The sequence below is a fragment of the Mauremys mutica genome, chromosome 5, assembly GCF_020497125.1.
Source record: "Mauremys mutica isolate MM-2020 ecotype Southern chromosome 5, ASM2049712v1, whole genome shotgun sequence".
NCBI classification, from domain to species: domain Eukaryota; kingdom Metazoa; phylum Chordata; order Testudines; family Geoemydidae; genus Mauremys; species Mauremys mutica.
Genome location: NC_059076.1, coordinates 140,542,248 through 140,563,710, shown reverse-complemented (window position 1 = coordinate 140,563,710; position 21,463 = coordinate 140,542,248). Strand labels below are relative to the sequence as shown.

Here is a 21,463-nt window from a genome sequence, read left to right as displayed (position 1 = left end):
GCCTCACTCTGCCAATAGCTTCTCAAGCATTTAGAGTCCTTTTTATGGCAAGGTTTTCTACCCCAGGTCAATGGCCAACAGTTACAGCCTGGAGCCAGTGTGGGAGGGGCTAGGCTAACCTTTGCAAATATGGTACCAACTGACTTAATTCAGGAAAAAAAAGTTTTAGCAACTGCCCCAACCTGGGTAACAAACAGGAAGTGGAATTGCTCATTTAGTAGCATAAAGTTGGCATCACTGAAACCTGGTGGGATGATTCCCATGATTGGAATGTTAAAATCAATGGTTCGAACCAGTCTAGGATTGAGTGGGCAAAAGGGCAGGGGGAGGGGCGCTCTGTGTCAAAACTGGGTTTACCTCTTTCCGAGTCCCTGATAACTTGGAAGAAAACGATCTTGAATGCTCAGGGGGCAACGCCCTAACAGGAAAAGCACAAGCTGGGATTAGATGGTATCTTCTAGAGACACCAAATCGCACTAGGGAACCGGCTGACTGTCTCCTTACACACCTATCTGCAATGTGTAGAGGGAAAAGCTGCATGATCACGGGGGACTTCAGTTTGAGTGAAATAGGCTGGTCCTAAAACATCCTTGGGATTTCTAAACAATTTCCTAACACAGCAAGTGTTGCATCCAACACAGGGGAGTTCTATATTCAATCTCATCTCGAGGAATAAAGATGAACTGGGCCCAGACCTAGAAGAAATAATGGTAATTTAGGTACAAGTGTTCATGACTTCATCACATTTATAAAGAATAAAGTCCAGATCAGTACTATATACTCAATGCTTGAAAGGGGCCAATTTCACAAAGCTGAAAACAATTATGAGCTAAAATACCTCAGAAAAAAAGTGAGTGATAATGGAGAATGTTTAAGAACTTTACTAAAAAGCCACAAAATTGAGAGACGTGGCCTTATTGGTTAAAAAAAATGAACTTGTTTAGAGGGAAAGTGAAGGCAACTATAAAAAAAATACAAAATGGAAGTTGGTAGTAATGAATATAAATCAGAAGCTAGTAACTGCAGAAAATTGATAGGGGAAGCAAAGGGTCACAAGGAAAAATCTGTGGCCAGCAGAGTTAAGGACAATAAGGAGTTTTTAAAATATTTTAAGGAGGAAAATGAATCCTAACACGGGTGTTGGTCTACTACAAGATGGAAATGGTAGAATTATCAATAATAATGCCCAAAAGGCAGAAGTGTTAAATAAATATCTATTCTGTATTTGCAAAAACAGATGTATCATTCCGTGAGCATCTCAGGAGAATATTAAATAGCAGCTGCTAATGTTATTTTTAAATCAGCAGGTCCAGATAACTTGCATCCAAGCATTTTAAAAGAGCTGGCTGAAGAGTTCAGTGGACTTTTAATGCTGATTTTCAGTAAGTTTTAAAACATTAAAGAAGTTCCACAAGACTGACAGAAAGCTAATGCTGTGCCAATGTTTAAAAAGGGTAAACGGGATGATCTGGGTAATAAAAGACCTGTCTGTCTGACTGATCCTGGCCAAGATAATGGAGCCGTTGATATGGGACTCTGTTGATAAACAATTAAAGGAGGGTGATCTAATTAATGCCAACCAACAGGAGTTTATGGAAAACAGATCCTGTCAAACTAACTTGATATCTTTCTGTATTGAGATTACAAGTTTGGTTGATAAAGGTAACAGTGTTAAGGAATATAGAATTCTGCAAGGCATCTGACTTGGTACTACCCAACACTTTCATTTAAAAACTAGAATATAAAATGAACACGGCACACATGAAATGGATTAAAAACTGGCTAATTAATAGGTCTCAAAATGTAATTGTAACAGAGAATCATCATTGAATGGGTGTATTTCTAATGGGGTCCCACAGGTATCGCTTCTTGGCCCTACTCTATTAAACGTTATCAATGACCTGGAAGGAAACAAAATCATCACTGATAAAGATTGCAGATGACAAAAAGCGGGGGAGTGGTGCTTAATGAAGAGGACAGGGCCCTGATTCAGAACGATCTGAATCGCTTGGGAAGCTGGGCACAAGCAAACAATATGCTTTAATACAGCTAAATGCAGATGTATTCATCTACAACCAAAGAGTGCAGCCATTGTTACATGATGGGGGACTCTCTCCTGGGAAGCAGTGACTCTGAAAAAGATTTGGGGTCATGGTGAATAATGAGCAAGTTCCCAGTGTGATGCTCAAAGGGCTAATCCAATCCTTGGATATACAAACTTGAATCTTGGGTAGTAGAGAGGTTATTTTACCTCTGTATTTGGCACTGGTGCAACCACGGCTGGAACACTGTGTCTGGTTCTGGTGGCCACAATTAAAGAAGGAGGTTGATAAATTGGGGAAGGCTCAGAGAAGAGCCACAAGAATGACTAAAAGATTAGAAAACCTGCCTCATAGTGATAGACTCAAGGAGCTCAGTCAGTTTAGCTTTACAAATAGAAGGTTAAGGGGTGATGCTTACAATCTATAAGTACCTACACAGGGAACAAATATTTGACAATTGGCTCTTTAATCTAGCAGAGGAAGGTCTAACACGATCCAATGGCTGGATGTTGAAGCTAGACGGACTGGAAATAAGGCATAAATTTTTAAAGGCAAGAGTAATTAATCATTGCAACAATCAAAAGGGTTGCGGTAGATTCTCCATCACTGGCGATTTTTAAATCAAAATGGAATTTTTTTCTAAAGTTCAGCTCTAGGGATTATTGTGGGGCAGTTCTCTGGCCTGTGCTATGCAGGAGGCCAGCTTGAATGCTCACAGTGGATCCTTCTGGCCCGTGCTATGCAGGAGGCCAGCTTGAATGCTCACAATGGATCCTTCTGGCCCTGGAATCTATGAATCTTCCCTTTCCTTCCCCAATTCCCCATCCGATCACAGCAGGAACCCCCCCCCCCCCCCCCCCCCCCCCCCCCCCCCCCCCCCCCCCCCCCCCCCCCCCACCCCCCCCCCCCCCCCCCCCCCCCCCCCCCCCCCCCCCCCCCCCCCCCCACCCCCCCCCCCCCCCCCCCCCCCCCACCCCCCCCCCCCCCCCCCCCCCCCCCCCCCCCCCCCCCCCCCCCCCCCCCCCCCCCCCCCCCCCCCCCCCCACACACACACCCAGCCAGCCCTGAAATAGGTCACTGCCTCTTTGTCGACACTACCAGAGCTACCATTGAGTTCAAAAGCAAAGATCAGAAAAAGGTGCTTATGTTTCTTTCCAATTTTAGGAAAACGTTTCCCCCGTATTTCCTCTTTCCCACAGAATAAGATAGTGGAGCAACCTCCTCTAACACTACAACCTGAAGACAACTGCTTATTTAAACACCACTTTGATCTGGCGTCACAGCTATAGGCACTGGCCATGGAATGGACAATGCTTCCTCCGGGAGCCTGGCTTGGCGCTGCTGTTTATTCAGCAGTTTCCTCTGTCCCCCACCCCACCCCCCTTTTGCAAATGGAAGAAAACAGGGCAAGTGGGTCTTTTTGTTTGGTTTTTGTTTGAACTTTAGAAGCATCAGGTAAACCAAGTCTCATTCATCTTCCTTGGACGGTGAACAGGCAGCAGAGTTGAAGCTTTTCCAGTTCTTATATGAAAGGAGGTGCAACCGCTTTCTTCTCTCAATTGGCTGTACTGTATTTGAGCTAAATGTGTTCCCAACAACCCCAAGACCTAAGAAAAGATCACTTCCCCTTACAGTAGATCAGGACTCACGTGGTAGGGGGGACATCAGCTGGCTGCCTAAAGACACACAAACAGAGTTTCTAAATGTGTTTTTTGCCCCCTTTTTACATAAAACTTCCCTGTATGGCAAAGAAAACCCATTTTCTTCCCTTTGCAGATCACCTTTAAAATCTAGACCTGCCCAGGGTCCGTTTCTGTTCGGGACACAGGACTGGGAGGCACGACTTCCTATTCAGACTTCCTGCTTGAGCCTGCTCTAGCTAACACCCATGGGGTTGTCACGATGCCCCCTCAGAGAGCCAGGATCAGTGTTTAAAACATGGCCAATGCATCCACCCCTGGGTGCAGGAGATGCGGCTCAGGAGGCGCAGCCATGATAACCAGGAAATCCCAACAAGTTCCTGCAGCCGCTCGCTTTCCCTGCCCAACGGGCCGGCCTTGATCGCAACAGGCCTGCAGAGAATTAACCTCACTGCCTCCACGTCCGGATTTGCAGATTTCAACCTGCTGCCTATTAATTTAATTTGGTGACCCCTAGTTCCTGTGTTATGAGGAGTAAACAACACTTCCTGATTTACTTTCTCCACACCAGTCATGATTTTATAGACCTCTGTCATATCCCCCCTTAGTTATCACTTTTCCAAGCCGAAAGGTGCCAGTCTTATTAAGCTCTCCTCCTACAGCAGCCGTTCCATACCCCAATCCCTTTTCTGAACCTTTTCCAATTCCAATATATCTGTTTTGAGATGGTGACATCTGCACGCAGTGTTCAAGGTGTAGGCGTACCATGGATTTATAGAGAGGCAATAGGATATTTTCTGTCCCTTTCTTAATGATTCCCAACATTCTGTTTGCTTTTTTGAAGCCGCTGCACATTGAGTGGATGTTTTCAGAGAACTGTCCACAATGACTCCAAGATCGTTTCCTTGAGTGGTATCAGCTAATTTAGACCTGTCATTTTATACGTATAGTTGGGATTATATTTTCCAATGTGCATCACTTTGCATTTATCAACACTGAATTACGTGTCTCTTTTGCAGAATGAGGACTTGTGAAAGAACAAGTTGACACGGGGCATGCTACGGGGGGAAAGGGGGGGATCTTGATGGCTGTGGGAGGTGCCCAAGGACAAGGACCTTGCCCAGCCCTTAGAGAGATCTATGCACTACTCCGCACAACTCCAAAAGGTTTATTTTTAATAATGCATTATCTTAAAAATGTACAGCACGTCCTCAGAAAGTGTTTTCAAAAAAGTCAGAAAGAAGCCAGAGCAGGGTGGCAGGGGGGAATTGAGAACTCAACCAGTGATACAAAAGAAGTTTGACCTGTATGCCCGCCCTTACCACTCCTGCACAGTCATGTGGGCATTAATCTCTCATGGCAGTGGAATCCACACTGACCCAGCAGACTGGGCTGTTCCAAAGGCCAGCTGAGTTTAAACATTTTTGTTCCTGTGCCATAGTCCATCCGTCGCTAGATACGTAGCAAGGCGTGCGCTCTGGCTCCAGATAATGGAAACACCCCTTCTAGAGAGGGCAACAGAAAGTAGGCACTGAAGGCAACGGTTGTACCGGAGAACATAACACAATCAGGCCCAACCCTGACATTGTATAGCAATATTTGTATAGGTACCTGCAGACTTCAGTGAGACTCCAGCCTGAGCCACTTCTGACTCTGGGTGAAGTTTGCAAGGGAGTTTAGTGCTGGTTGAAGGCGTCAGCCCGACAGCCACGGAGACTGGATTTCTCAGTTTAATCCCAAAGCAGGTCCCATACAGAGAGCAACAATGCCGTGTGCTTTGACTGTGCCCCAAGGGGAAGTCATGCTCCATGGATCCTTCTTTTCAGCTTGCCAACACCGGAGCCAGCTGGCACGATGGGGTTTGCCAGGCCAGTGGGAACTGGCCTGAGAACCTCACTCATCTCACACAGGCCAGTAAGCAGCCCTCTCGTGTAATTAATTTCCATCCTACCAGCCCAGGCGAGATCTGAAAGGACTCCAGAATCCCCATTGCCAACCTACTGAAAAAGTTTGAAGGGACAATATAAAAAGCTGCAGCAAGGAGGGGAGATTAAAAACCTGGTGACACTCTGAAGATGGGAGTTTGTGGCCTGTGTTGTACATGGACAGAGCAGAGAATCCCAGTCTACTTCACCAAGGCCAGATGTAGAGAAAAAAAAAAAAAGCGAGTGGCGGCCTAGGCAACCTCACTGAGAGACGCTGGTTCCACCTGGCGCAGAGGTTGCTGAGCTTGGTTCCCAGAAGGAGGAAGCCACCAACCTCCCGGAAGATGGTTTAAAACCCAAAGAGGCTGGGGCTCTGCTTTGGGGAAGCTCAAGCCTGCATCCCGCAGGGCCTCCTGCTGCAAGGAGATGGCTCGGCTTGGCCAGAGGAGAGGGAAGCTGTGAGCGTGTCTGTTCCAAATGGAGCTGGGCCTGCGGTTCACCAGCTCCTGTTAGAATTCCTGGGATCTGCTTCTATAGAGAGCTCGATCCTGCAGGCCCTCTGGCCGCCCAAGGGCTAGGTGGTGGGCAAGGGCTCCTAAAAGCCGCTCCCTCGCCTTTCCGCTGAAGGTACCGCCCCAGCAAGTCCAGCTGACAGCGCCCAGGGGACTTGCTCTTCCCACTCTCCTGGACTAGTCCGAGGATGGAAACCCCTTCCTGGTACAGGAAGTTCCTGCGTTTCTCAGACCAGTGTAACCGTGGCTCGGAGGGCTTCAGAAGTGACTCCAACTCCTGCAACCCAAGATGCTTTTATCTCTAAATACCTGGAGGCCTAAGTTCAATGGGGACCGTGCCACTGCTGAGACAAGCCCATAAGGGTTAAATCCCAAGCCATGGGACCATTCAAAAAACACTAGTTGACAACATGGGCAGCGTCTCCTGCTCCCAGCTGGTTCCCACAGGTCTCCTGGGGGCTCTGATTTGTTTGCCAACAATTCTCATCAGCTCAAAGCATTCGTTATCAGAAGCCAAATTTGCCTCCAGACCCACAAAGCATCTCACACGGCAAGAGGCACATTGTGAGGCACAAGTCAGGACATCAAGCCAGGCCCCTCCCTGCCCGGGGAAGGTGATGACCAGCAGCCCCAATGGCAGCATTCTCATGAGACACTCGTGAATGCCAGGGAGCAGACAGACCACACTCCAAATAGCCAGGGCCGGATCTTACAAGCTGCTGAGCGTCTTCTTCCAAGGGGAGCACAGCACCTTGCAAGATGGGGCCCGTAAGGAGTGCACCAGACGTGGCTGGATCGTTCTCTCTAAGAAGGGTTTGCCGTGTGAGCTGGAACACACCTCTCCATAGCATGCCAGGGAGTGGGAGCATTTAGTTCCCTTTGGGTTTGTTTTTTGTTTAAGCCAAAAGGTGGGTCACTTTGCCTAATGATTTGTAAACGGCAGATGCTGGAGGTTTCAGAGGGGCAGCCTGCAGTGCTGAATAAGCTCAAGAGCCAGAAACAAATAGCCAAGGCGAATGGACATTCTGTAGAAGGAGCCATTTCCCCGGTGGTCACTTGGCCTCTTGCTGATCTGATCTCCCTGGCTTGAGACCTTCCACCAACAAAAAACGCAGGCCGGGCTCCTCTCAATCTGCAGAGAGTTACCCAGTCTAGTGGTCGGTGCATGCAGAGGAAGGGCGGTCGTCGTGTTTCCGGAGGAGAGCTGGGAAATCCAGGAGGCTGGAAGGATTTCGAGTCGCAGCCTCATTATGCTTCAGCTTTTCTAAAATCCCTGCTGAACGGAAATCGGAAGTGCACCCAATCCAGATCCTTCCCCAAGCCCCACCCTTCCCCACAGCACTTCCTGGCCCGCTGTGGATGGGAAGGAGAGCAGGGAACCTGCTTTCAAAAATGGCCCCTGTTAGCTGGTTCGAAGCACACACCTGGACTTGGCCGTCGATGGAGCAGCAATCGCGAGATAAGCCTGCAGGGCCGCAAGTCCCAGAAAGCCGCCTGCCCAAACAAGAGATGCTATAAAGGAAAAATAAAAAGGTACCCGAGAAGCTTATAGAGCAAGATTTCCCTGCATCGCGGCGACTCCATTCACAGTGCCGAGTTCAACTCTCGCCCGGATCCTTTCCCACCCCCCGCTCCCACTCCAAAAGCCAGGGACACAGTCTGTTTGCCTGAAGATTCAGTACTTCACTCCAGGAACAAACTCCTTGGCGTCGGGGTTCAAGTTGCTTTTGCTCTGAAATGGAGAAAAGGGAGATGGATCATTCCTCTCACCGTGCATTCCTCTCCACCTCCTCTCTACCCGGAGATCTGGCTACTCAAGATGCCATGTCATGGGAACTGATGCAGAGCATCCCCCACCCCTCGTCTGTGCTGAGGGAGAACACCCACAGGCCTGCTGCAAGGCCCCATGGTCAGCAGTGTTTTCCAGATCAGATCATCTCAGATGCCTGGGGTTACCCCAGTGACGGGCATGACTCATTCCTATGACAACCAGCCTCCCGCAGACCCAGGAGGAAGCCCTGCAGAATGGAACCCCTTGGATATACCGAGCTGGGATGGTTACTCCTGGCCTGTGGGATCATCATGGAAGGAAATGAGATTCATCAACACTGAGGGGGTCTATCCTTACCATGCAGTGCATGCGAATCCCACCAATGCTAGTGGGGATGACACAAGGGCGGAGTAAATCCCACCAGCCAGAGGTGCTCTGAGACAGGGTGGAGCAATCCCCAGGGACCAATGCCCTATGTTAGGATACGGATCTCTGGTCAAATGAGAAGGACCAGGGAAGTGGGAGGGTGAAGGAATAAGCCGTCTAACATCGTACACAGCCTTCTCCCAGATCTTTACCAAAATATCCTCTGAACTGCAACTGTCGCCCACCGAGAGGCCATTCAGCTGCTGCTGCAGCTGCCCGATGCCCTGGGGCAGGTCGCGTGATGGAATGAACCAGTCCTGGTCCTCTTCATCCAGCATCTCCTGGAAACAGCGGTCAAGGAAGTCCTGCTCCTGCAGCTCCTCCTCCACCTGGCCAGGAAGGGGAAAGAACCATCAGGGCCGAGGCTCACAAGCCGTCTGCCTGAGTGCGCTCAGCACAGTGCATGCTTCCGGCGGTCAGACTAGATGATCACAATGGTCCTTTCTGGCCTTGCAATCTATGAATGAAAGTACATCTCCCCTTGCCCTGTAGAAAAGCTGTGGGATGGACACTTTAGGAACATAGCTGTGGTAAAGCCATGCCACGCTGAGACATGCTTTGACCATGCCAGAGCCACGGTTTAATCCTGGGCTAAGATCTGGCCATGCTGAATGCAGGTTCTTAGCACCTTTGAAAATTAAACTTGGGGGCTTAAATAGCTGGCCTGAAACCCTGGGCCTAAATGACTGGCCCAGGTAGGTGGCAGAGCCAGAAACAGACTCTGAGGTAGCTAGGCAAAGCCGTGCGTAAACATGGCTCTCAGGGTGCACATGGTGTCAGAGGGACGGTGAACGGCACGCAGCAGTCAGTGCAGAAGGGAGCACTGGGTCCATCTACACCACACGCCTGAACATGCCAGCACATCACTCCCAGCCATGACTACGGCGTACATGTTCCAGCAGAGCTTGCTCATAGCATGCATCGCACTGGGCATTCGAGACCGTGACAGTGGAGGTTGAGATGAAACGTGGATGGGGCTCAAAGCAGGAATCCCAAACATTTGCAAGGCATTAGCCCTGGGAAGGCAATAGGATTCTACAGCCCTGCCTTCAATTGCTTGTTTGCTTCACGCTGCATCGGCCTGTTATTAACACACGACAGCATTACAACACTGGTGTGCCAGCACTGCAGGGAGTGATCTGGACAATTACCGTAGGACGCTGGGAGGCAGTGTGCTCTAGTGCAGTGGTTCTCAAACTAGGGCCGCCGCTTGTGCAGGGAAAGCCCCTGGCGGGCTGGGCCGGTTTGTTTACCTGCCGCGTCTGCAGGTTCGGCCGATCGTGGCTCCCACTGGCTGCGGTTCGCCGCTCCAGACCAATGGGAGCTGGGACAAAGCGGCACGGGCTGAGGGACGTACTGGCCGCCAATTCCCGCAGCCCCCATTGGGCTGGAGCAGCGAACTGCAGCCAGTGGGAGCCGCGATTGGCCAAACCTGCAGATGCGGCAGGTAAACAAAGCGGCCCGGCCTGCCAGGGGCTTTCCCAGGACTGCCAGGGCCACCCAGGATGGGGGAGAGTGGCACGGCTCCTGTCATCAGGCTCTGGGGGGAGAGAGGGCGTTGGCCTCCAGCCCACAGAGTCCTAGAGGGGGAAACCGGCTCCTGGGAAGGGAAAGGAAGGAGAGGTCTGCGAGAAGAAACCCAGGGGGAGTTGAGTAGACTCCTATGGGGCGGGGGAAGTCCTGAAACAGGGCTCCTAAGGGGGAGCAGGGCGACCCCGGGGCAAACTGCCAGAGACCCTGCGGGAGGCAGCCAGCCTGGGCGATCCGGCTGCAGAAGTGGCTATTAGTTTGGCCCATGAGGGGCAGAGGAAAAACAACTCCTTGGATGTGTTAGGCTTGTCACTTGGGCCCTTCTGTTACTCCGGGAGGGACCTGGACGGCCGACACCTGGACGACCCGGCGAGAGGCAAGCGGTCAGCATGAGGCGCCGGCGAGCAGTGCCTCTTGCAGCATCGCACCCCGACACAAGGGGGCGCTATGGGTGGGGGGTGCACTAGCTCTCAGGCCCCTTTCTATCTATAGCAGCTCAGCTCCAGGGTTCGGTGGAACAGCAGCTTTGCACAGAAGTGACAAAACCCACCGCAGAAGTAGCTCAGCCTGTCGCTTCTGGCGACACGTCACAAGGCAGCTCGGACAAACATTCACACTCTGCGTGCAGGGAATAAGAAGTGAGACTCTTGGAGACGGAGTTTGCCATCCAAGTGTCCGTAATCACTAGTTAAACCCCACCCAGCAGTGTGCTTGTGCCGACACATGGGGGCAGGCTACTCCCACTGAGCGAGGGCAGAACTCCTCCACCCGGGCTCAAGCTCTCCAGCACAGCCAGATGGCGGAGGTTCACTGGAGGTCAGAGTAGAGATCCACCTGCCATACAAGGAATCGAGGACAAAAAAATGTAACTGAAGATATTCAAAATCAGGAGGTTGAAGGATTGAAACACTGAGTGGATGTTTTCAGAGAACTAGCCACAATAAATCCAAGAGCTTTTCTGAGTGGTAACAGCCAGTTTAGACCCCATCATTTTATATGTATAGTGGGGATTCTGTTTTCCAATGTGCGTTACTTTACATTTATCACCACTGAATTTCATCTGCCATTTTGTTGCCCAGTCACCCAGTTTTGCAAGATCCCGTTGCTACTCTTCACTGTCAGCTTTGGACTTAACAATCTTAAGTAATTTTGTCACATCAGCACATTTTGCCAGTTCACTGTTCACCTCTTTTTCCAGATCATATTGGGTTTTCGCAGCCTCTCTAATCACCCCCACCTCCTGGTCAGGGAGTTGGCAGTATATTCCTACTGCTATGCCCCTATTGTTTAAGAATGGAATGTCTATCCATAGAGATTCCATGGTACAGTTTGATTTAAGATTTTTACGATATTTGCCTCTGTTTTCTTTCACATACAGTGCCACTCCCCCACCAGCACGACCTACTGTGTCATTCCGATATATTTTGTACCGTGGTATGACCATGTCCCATTGATTACCACTGTTCCACCAAGTTTCTGTGATGCTCGTTATATCAATATCCTCATTTAACGCCAGGCACTCAAATTCACCTGTCTTAGTATTTAGTCTTATTGCATTTGTATACAAGCACTTCTACATTTGTCAATACTTAGTTGTCCGCCTTGATGGGATATAAGTGAATGGGACTCTTTTCTGGTCTCACTGTTTTTTCTTCGGCTCCTACCTTATCAACTTCTCTACATCCTGGTAAAGACGGAGGATAGAATCCCCCTTAATAAGTTCTGCCCCACGCCCCCAAAAGGAAGACTATGTCCAAACTGTGCTCCTCCACACCTGTTGGCTTTGCCCCTGCCCTTAGTTTAAAAACCCCAACGACCTTTTTAATTTTACATGCCAGCAACCTGGTTCCGTTTTGGTTTAGGTGGAACCCATCCTTCCCGTGTGATACCTATGTGTACCATAAGAACATAAGAATGGCCCTACTGGGTCAGACCAAAGGCCCATCGAGCCCAGTATCCTGTCTTCCAACAGTAGCCAGTGCCAGGTGCCCCAGTGGGAATGAACAGAACAGGGAATCATCAAGTGATCCATCCCCTGTCGTCCATTCCCAGCTTCTGCAAACAGAGGGTAGGGACACCATCCCTGCCCATCCTGGCTAATATCCATCGATGGACCTGTCCTCCATGAATTTATCTAGTTCTTTTTGGAATCCTGTTATGGCCTTGGCCATGACAAGCTGTTCCTCCCCAGCACTGCACACAAGTATGTTTAGATGTCTTAAGAGACCTGCAACCTTCACACCTGGCAGGCAATTCACCATGTGGTTCTCCTGGCCATCACAAACCCAGCTCTCTCTGTTTCTAATAACCAAAGCCCCATGACTATTACCTGTCTCTTCCCAGATATCCTCTGGAGGGATATCTTCAATGCAAGGACACCGCGATACCATCTGGAAGGAAGGTCCCAACTATGAGACTGTTTTCCTCCATTCCAGCTTGATGTTCTCCTTCCAAGACTCTCGTCCTTCTCAACAGCCCAGCAGTTGTCAGAGTGGAGATGGGGCCGCCCTGCCATGTCCCTGAAAGTCTCCTCTTTGCACCTCTTTGTCTCCCTTCACTCCTCCAGTTCAGCCACTCTGGTCTCCAGAGCCCCTAGTTGGTCTCTGAAGGCCATGAGCTACCTGCACTGAATGCACGTTTGCCACCTGCCCACAAGGCAGGTAATCGTGTATGCTGCATTCAGTGCAGTAAACTGGATGACCTCCCCCACCCCTGCTCTGCTGCTGGACTTCTGCCCGTGTTCTTTTCACTCTTGCAGGATTTTTTTTTGTTCATTAGGGATGGGGGGTGTTATCAGTCTAAGTTTACAGAATGTTTGTTAGGTGCCTCTTGCACACACCCACCCCCCAAACTCCCTCGCAAACAGGGGAGTTTTGCTAGCTCCTCTCGTTGCTTAGGAGCTGGCTTTTTAAACCCCTCTTCTCCCTGAGCAGCCCCCCCACCCCCCAAGGGATCCAAGGACAGCAGGCTAGAGCCTCCTTAGGAAGCTCTCAGCCTTGGGTAGCAGGCCCCCACGCTCAGCGCACAGTCCCCACTACAGCAAGCGAGCAACGGCACTAACAACGAATCTCTCTCCTCTGCTCCACCACCCCAGCTTGCATCTTCTCCTGCTGTCCACCCAAACGTGAAAAGGCCTTGTGGTCCCTGTACTCCTGTCCCCCACCCCAAATCAAATCCCTCGTAAAGACTTGCTGCTGCCATATGGCCCACAAGGCCTAACCCCTCCCCCCCGCGCATCAGCCAGAGTCCTTCATCATAACGCTGAATCCCAGGAGATAACAAAACAAGGCATCGGAAGTGCCACCTTCCTTCCGCCTCCCAGCGCATCTCATCTTATCTGACTAAGCCCTTAGGGCAGACACTGTGCTACCAAAGCCAAAAACCACATCAGGGCATAAGCAATGTTAAAACGCCCAACAGCCCATTTCACAGATGGATAAACTGAGCCACAGCAAGAGAACGCGTCCTGCCCATGATCACATAGGACACTGGTGACAGAGCTGGGATATTGCGTGTTCTGTTCCCAGCTCTTAGTCCCATGCCTTAAACACATGGCTACCTTTCCTCCTCTTTGTATGCGAGTCACTTATACCGACGGCCCTACTAAATTCATGGTCCATATTTGTAAATTTCACAATTATAGGATTTTAAAAAAAAATCTGAAATTTCACACAGTTTTGTAACTGTGGGGGTCCCGACCCACAAAGGAGTTTGAGGGGGTCACATGGCTAGCGCTGGGGGGTTGCAGTGTTACCACCTCACTTCTGTGCTGCGGCTGGCGGCAGCGCTGCCTTCAGAGTTGGGCAGCTGGAGAGTGGCAGCTGCTGGCTGGAAGCCCAGCTCTGAAGGCAGAACCGCCAGCAGCAGTGCAGAAGCCACCCTTACATCTGCACCACTGCTGGAGGTGGGTCTGACCCAGCCCCGGGAGCGGCCCATGCAGGGGGAAGAGGAAATCCCATCCCTCCGCAGCCCAGCCAGGACTAGCAGCTAGAGCCTGGCACAGGGTCGGGGCCCCCAGCCCTGCTCCTCCCCAGCGCTCGGGGGTCATAGGGGCCTTGGGCTGGCTGTGTGTGCATGGGTAACATAGCACCCCTCTGCCCCGGGCAGTCAGCCACGTCACTCACAAGACCGGCTCTGCCCCTCCCCAAAAGTGATGATACCCCCCCATACCATGCCACCCTCACTTCTATGCTGCTGCTGGTGGCGGCACTGCCTTCCGAGCTGGGTTCCTGGCCAGCCGCCACCGCTCTCCGGCTGCCCAGCTCCAAAGGCAGCAGAGAAGTAAGGGTGGCATTACCACACCCCCACAATAGCCAGATTTCACGGTCCAGGATAAGTTTTTCACGGCCATGAATTCGGTAGGGCCCTACTTATGACCTACTGCACCAAGCAGGCAATTCATTGGGGAAGCAACCATACAACACCAGGGAAGCAAACATGCCACAGGGTTTTTAGCTGGGCTCCAGGCACCCTCGAGCTACTCCACAGCCACGTGGCCAATTACGTTACAAAGTTCTTCTTAAAACCCCTCAGACTAGTCCCCATCCAACAGAGGCTTGGAAAAGATTATAAATGTGGGGGAGGCGCTATCCCCTCGGCCCCAGTAGAAACCCTGACTCACTCCAAGCCCCAGGGGAGCAGGGTCTGCTGTGTCAGGAAAGAGCCATTCCTTGAGCCTGCAGTTGCAATGGTGTTTAGCAAGCCCTTGTGAGACTGCAAGCCAGAGGCCGGCGTTGGAAGCATCTGTCAGGAGACAGCACCAAGCCCAGCCTGGAGCAAAACAGAAAACAAAACCACCACCACACTTAAATATGTGATCCTGCCTGAAATCTTACAGACCAGCTCCTCCTCTCAGCTCAGGACTGAGATAAGTTTCCCCAACAGGACAGGGCCCATCCACGCTAACAGCTGATCAGAGACTTCTCTGATCTTCAGGTTATTCTACAGCAGCAATGCAGGCTAAAAACACGTCTCCGCATTAGCCTTCTAAGCCAATTCTGGGACACCTCCCCTGGGGGCTGGCCATTCCCCAGCTATCACCTCAGGGTTTCTAGCAGCTTCCTCTGCAACATTTAGTGGTACAGGACCCCGGAGTCAGGATACTGGACTAGGTGGGTCCTGGTCTAACAGGGTCTGGCCATCCTTATATTGCTGTATTCTGCAAGGAGTTTATTGCAAATTGTCTGACAAATGTTAATTTAGACTTATTTCAGCAGGGACTGACTGCCACAGAGCTCCCCCAGCGTGCACAGGACTGGCGCCTGCTGATGCAGCTGTCTGATGGATATAATCAGATTAGCCCCTCAAATCAGCTGGTTCAACAACTGGACTGCACGGAGGCTGCAAAAGAGGACGGTGTGGGCTCTCTTCAGGTCCTTGAGACTGGAGAGTACCTTGAGGAGAAACTGAGGTTCCTTGATTGCCAAACTCCCCGCTCCCAACGAGCCGACTACTCCAGGACATCCCACCTTGTGCAGTTTTATTCCTAGAGCAGCCTTCTTGCTTCCTCTTTCCCGTCATTTAAATACAGATCAGTGTAACTGCCGCCCCATGTCTGCCGGTTGCTTCATGCAGGTGTTCAGAGCCTTCCCTGCACTTCAAGCCCCGCTCTGGATCCCAACCTACTGAGAATGTGCAGATGAATGCACAGTACTGGGTCTCAAACCGGCCACAGTAGGTAGAACCCTGCCTTAACCCAGCCTGAGCACAGGCCCCGTAGCCTGAGCAAACGGCACCTCCAACAACCTCACAGATTCATTCAGGGCTTTGCATTTTTGCTGTGGACACTGGAACGATGCAGCGGAGGCCGTCGAACCGACACTGCCAAGTTGGTCATGTAGACGCCAGCGCTTTCTCCCAAGCTACGCAGAGGGGTTGGCTGCATGGTGAGAGAAACACCACACTCATGGAGTACAGAACTTCACCTTGCTGTAAGCAACGGAGCTGGGCACGCTTGGGCATCGTTGCAGGTGCCTGCATGTAGAGCTGAGGTGTATCACAAGGAAACCAGCAATGGGGCTGACGATACCCAGATGTGGAAGGGAGCAGCCACACTAGCACAATCCAGCAGATGTCTTGCTAAGCCAGGCGTGTAGACAAGGCTCATACAATTTTACTATCCGGCTGTGACAGTCTGAGCTCAGAGACTCACAGATTCTAAGGGGATCACTGTTGATCCTCGTCTGCCCTCCTGCATGACACAGGCCACAGGACTTCCTTGAATTCATTCCTGTATGAACTGGAGCAGATCTTTTAGAAAATCATCCAGTCTTGATTTAAAGGTTGCCAGCGATGGAGAATCCACCATAGGCCTTGGGAAGTTGTTCCAGTGGTTAATTGCCCTCACTGGTGAAAATGTGCCTTATTTGGGGGGGCTCTTAAAATCTCCTTTGCACCTTCCCACAAGAATTACGATTCCCCCGACTCCCTTCACCGCTTCTTCTAGCTTCCTCCGGTATCAAACCTGCGTTTTCTCCATTACAGCCAGAACCCACTGCCTCCTGGGATGTGCAGGCTCTCTGGGTCAGGGAAAAGGCCCACTGCTGGAATCAACGAAGGAGGAGCGTGGCAAGGAGCCTGGAGCTTACGAAGACACCCAGACCCTTCTCCGCTTGGCTAGCACCGCACGGAACAAACACACACTCCAGAAAACTGGCAGGGAAGAGGGAGAAAGTGAATCTGGGAAGGATTCAACCCCGATTCTAGGGACAAGTCACCCAGTTGGGGCTGGCCACAAGTCAGATCTGTCCCATCGCTGCCTGGGCCCCCAACCCCCACAGGGATTTGTGGGGGCAGGGAAGGGGAGGGTCTCTTAACAGCCTTTTGAAGGGATAAGACTAACAGTGGGAAGCAGGGCCCAGCCCACCTCAGGCTAATTCCCCTCACTGCAGTGGCATGAGCACAGCGATGGGCTCAGAGTTACCTCTGCCTCGGTTGACATGGGAGGTGGGTTCCCACCTGAGTCTGTGCCCCAATCCAGTGCTGTCCCCCAGGGGGGCTCCCCCCGACAACCATCAGGCCTAGAAACCGTTCAGTGAAACCTCAGACTGTCCCGAAAAAGCTGGCTGAGCTTCTTGTGCCCCCGGGAACGTTTTCTGCTCCCCACGGGTGCGTCGAGCCCTGCAGTCTGGAACACACACTCCCAGGGGCAGGAGCCGGACCTCGCCACTGGCAAGGCTGTAACGCAGATGGTCCCGTCTAGAATGGGCAGCACCTGGCAGCTCTGCAAGTCCTGGTCCCGCCCTGTGCCCGTAGGTGCTCCTGCAATACAAGTTATATGGCCTGGCTGCTATAACCCCCCACACGCACCTCCCGGCTGGCTCACATCACTGGGATAGCTCCAGATTCAAAGTCTGTCTAGTCTAAGAGCTGAGGCTGGCAAAGCAGGAAGGCGCAGGCTGGTTTCCTTTTGCAATCTCACTGAAGAGTCCCAAGCAATGGGACCCCATTCCCCAGTCAAACAGAACCCCAGCTTTCACCCCATCACTCCTATCTATAGCCCCTTAGTACCCCCTATCTGCCTCCATTTGTAGTATGCTCCCTTCAGGGAAAAAAGGCAAACTGGACTCAATTTAACATTGCTTATGAGCACTTCCATGGGGCTTCCAGCAGCTCAGTACTTTGCAAACATTCTCTCTAATTAGTCTAACACAGTCCCACCCGTGCAGCTGCTCGTGGGCGGCAGCTGTGCCTAGTTGCAATTTAAAAAAAACAAAAAACAGAGCCATAATTCAGTAACGACTGTTGCATAATTTGGCGTGGCAAGACTCCGGCTCTGCGCCGAAGGGTTATTGTGAGCTGGAGGCTGGGGTTTGCTCCCATGGGAACAAGCTTAAACGTTACCAGATGGGAGATTTTCTGCTGAGAACATTAAAGACTGAGGAAGTTCCCCTTTTGGGGAGATGGCGGAGGGGAGGGAAGCAAGGCCTCCGTCCAGTCGCTCCTGCCCTCAGCTGGATCACTCCCCATCATCATCCTCCCCCACCACACGGGTACCGAGTGGGGAACTTCAGGAAAGCAGCAGACCTCTGTCCGCTGGCTCCAGCAGGAAAGTTTCAGGTTTCCTGCCCATAGCAGGCGCTTGCTCAGCCAGTGGAACGGCCAGTGGCGGGTGAGCTCATTCCCCGCCCAGCTCAAGCAGAGTCGAAGTTTCCTCCAGCTAGAGGCGTGTGCTGTTCCCCTCTGCAGAGCTCCGGCAAGCTTTCCCCTGCCACATCGCACAGGCTTGGCATCAGGACAAAATCTATGCGAGTCCAGGGGATAAGACTGTGTGTTGGGAATGGGGAGGCTGCGTAAAAACCAAGCCCTGCAGTGCTCCCAGCTCATCATCGGCTAAGTCACACGCTTCTCCTGGGACAGGAGAGTCATGCAAAGTTTCGATCATCGTTTATCAAGTATTTTGCAGACCATTAACTCTCTCCTACCAAGGTTTCCTCTGCTCAGTTGCCATCTGCTAAAATTCAGAGCAAACAGCTTTTAAGCAACAACACTGTGACCGGATCGAGTCCACCTATTGGCAAGCATCTGCCGCTCAAGCCATTAACCCCGCTCCCTACGGACAATGCGGTTGGAAGTGACCTGTGATTTGGGGCACATCCATTTCTGGATGCCCAACTCAGGCCTGATTTTTCCAAACTAGGCAGGCAGGAACTGGCCTTGCCTAAAATTCAGAGCAAAGTTTGGGGGAAGGGCATGTCCTTTCTGTCACCGTGGCCAGATGTAATTGGGGGATGGGAGGGTGTGGAGAACAGGAGCAGATTGACCCTCCTCTGCTCATCCCCTGGCCGGTTTGCACACCCAGTTTGGTTCGGGAGTGAGGGCTGCAGAGAGATGTGGAGCCAGCCGCCCCCTCTCACCTGTCTGTTGAAATCCTCTTCGTTCTCCATCCACATGTACTCGGCGAAAGGGTTGTTCTCCTTCTCATCGTGCCCGTTCACTACCTGCTCGTCTTTGGATTTAGCGTTGGACGTCGTCGTATTGGCAACGTTGGAACCATTCATCATTACTGGTTCTGTGGGGAGGGGAAAACAGGGAGCGTCAAAGGGAAGGAAGCAACAGGCCAGGACTCCCACGCCATCGCATGACCCAACCCCAGAGCTGTAAAGGAGATACCTGTGTAGCGCCTGGGTCTTGCCCACCGGGGTGGCAAACCTGCCAAGCATATTGCAGACATCTGTGTTGTCCAACCCCACAAGATGAGAGCTTCCACCAGTGCACAGCACCTGACACTCGTCTTATTACTCCAGCATGCGCTCCTCTCCTGGGGGATGGACGCGCAGTGCCCAGAAGATCCTTAGGGATCGATCAGCATTTACATTCGTTAATTAAGGTTTCATCTTTCTATCAAAGTACCCCATGCCGATGCAGCACATGCTGCCCGGAGGGGAAGTTCTGCCAGTGCAGTAACCGCACCTCCCTGAGCAGCAGCAGCTATTCTGACCAAAGCTCAGTCTGCACAGCTGCACGTACGCTGGGGGTTTGCCAGCTAAGCATGTCACCGGCTGGAGTGTGGCTTTACACCTGTGGCCGACACAGCTATGCTGACAACTTTGTAGCATAGGCCTTGACCTTAGCGACTCGCCTGGGGCCACACAGAGTCAGCGACAGGGCTTGGAACGGAAGCCAGCTCTCAGATTCCCAGCCCTGGGCTTTCCCACCCCATCCTCTTTATGCGATGTAGAAAGTAAAAGCTAAACACGCTCCCTGAACGTTTAAACACAGGAATGCTCAGGAGTTCGAGTTTCGGATTCTCTTCGCGTTAACCCATCCACGCTGCCCCACATCCGATTCCTACTTAACCAGTTCGCCATGCGGGAGGTACAACAGACGCAGGCTAACACTGCAAGGCGAGCCTTAAGGGGGCAAACACACCCCAAACTTAACCTTCTTGCCTTTCCTACTGAAATGGATTCCATGGGGGCAGTACTGGCCTCTCCCCCTCCTGGAAGGGGGAGGTTACATGACTGAATAGGTGTGTTCGTTTCAAACATCCAGGATGGTTGCCAACCGGTGCTGAGCCCATTTACAGTCCCGGCCCTAGAACCAACGTCACCAGCCCACACACTTAACAAAAAACCAACCAACAGCAAAAATTACAACTCAAGCCCCCAGAAATTCTGGGAGTAGCTTAAAAGTCATGAGATTTTTTTTTTTAAATAGGTGTTTTTTTTCCCTCTACCTTCTGGTTTCTCAGCCTGTCGGGATGCACCTAGGTTAGGTTTTTAAGCTGTCTCCTATAACCATGAGAGCTAGAAACTTTTTACACGAAAGCTGAGAGACATTTCCATGACTCCAGAAGCTGGAGCTTTAATAACTACAAATATCATGAGACATGCTAAAATGGCATGAGGCGAAACACATCTATCTAAGTTCCTACAGTGAATGGAGGGGGAAAGCAAGGAAAGAGAGGAATGTGAGATGTAGCAGGCTATAAGTGTAGAACACTATTAAAAATCAAACCCCACAGATTAATTACAATGTGTCTGTAGATATTTAGTCTTCCCTGGGGTTTTGGGTAGCTCCAACTCTGGCAGGTGCCAGCTTGCAAGGCAGAGGAAAAGTGGGATGAGTCTTATTTGACTCCACCCCATGCACTTTCCTGGCCACACACAAAAGAGGTCTCATTCCATAGCACCCTCTCCCCTGTCCCCGCCCACAACCATGCTGAAATGCTCTCTCCTGTTTGAATCGGGATCACAGCTGGCTTCAGGTCTGGATTCTGGGCAGCAGACTGAGTCTCCCTCCCCACCCCATGCTTGCCACAGCAGCTGGAATTCTGCAATACTCATTTGGCACATGCTACTTTGTGGGAGGAGGGGAAGAAGCCACATTTCCTGTAGGAGAACAAGCCCTGAAATACCTACCCGCCATTTATTTGCTAGAGAACTAGACCCACTGGACAGAGGTGGAGCCAAAGCATAAGGCTGTGGGGGCTGAGAAGCCCAGCTCCCCTGCTGCAGGGCTTTCTACCCTAGATCCTGACTGGTTACTCCATCTTTTGATCAGCCTCTGGCTTGTAGATGACTCTGATGTGAAGCTCCACGCCCACGTTTTAGCTGCAGGAAATAAGGATCTTTCCTCTTTCACCTCCCTCTACCACAGCCTCCTAGTATGTGGGGGACAGGCCAACCCCTCCTCCCATGAATACCTCGCTGCTATGCCAGTTGTCCCCAAGCCGCAGCAGGAATCAGCTTGTTCTGCTGCTGTCTATAGGGTTCTGAACAGCGGCGGAAACTGACCAGAATCTTGTTAACTCTCTGCATCTGCAGGGCAGCGTAGCAGCAGCAGGGGCCCTGGTGCAGTCTGACTCCGGAAGACCACACCGCACCAAGTCCCGTTTGGAAGGTTTACCACAAGCAGAAAAGCTGAAGATGTTTTGGTTTTTAAATGAATGCTTAAACGCTGCAAAAGTTAATGGGGCGGGGTCCTCTTCCTTGCTAGGGCAAGCTTCCCAGCTGGGCATCACTCAAAGCCGGGAGGTGGGGGGGAGAAAGAGGTGGGGAAAGAGTTGTGGAGCAGAGGGGCGAGGGGAAGATTACAGCGGCAGGGTGGGGCCAAGAGGATGCTGCAGTTTAAGAACACAATAGAGGTTTTCCTCCCCTTTAAGAAATCCAACCCG

The 21,463-nt window shown here is 51.4% G+C and overlaps 1 protein-coding gene across 5 annotated transcripts in view; it reads right to left on the bottom strand.

Moving 5' to 3' along the window:
• Window positions 1-4,830: 4,830 nt before the first annotated feature.
• Window positions 4,831-21,463, bottom strand: part of PAIP2B (poly(A) binding protein interacting protein 2B) — a 42,383-nt gene continuing 25,750 nt past the window's right edge. For 4 of the 5 annotated variants that reach the window (XM_045018770.1, XM_045018771.1, XM_045018772.1 and 1 more), the window contains exons 2-4: window positions 18,702-18,856; window positions 8,469-8,645; window positions 4,831-7,851 (exon numbers count right to left, since the gene is read on the bottom strand). In XM_045018770.1, coding sequence (XP_044874705.1) covers window positions 7,795-7,851; window positions 8,469-8,645; window positions 18,702-18,848 — 381 coding nt within the window. In that variant the 5' untranslated portion in view covers window positions 18,849-18,856 and the 3' untranslated portion in view covers window positions 4,831-7,794. The remainder of the gene's footprint in view (window positions 7,852-8,468; window positions 8,646-18,701; window positions 18,857-21,463) is intronic. The other variant, XM_045018769.1, reaches the window with a different exon arrangement.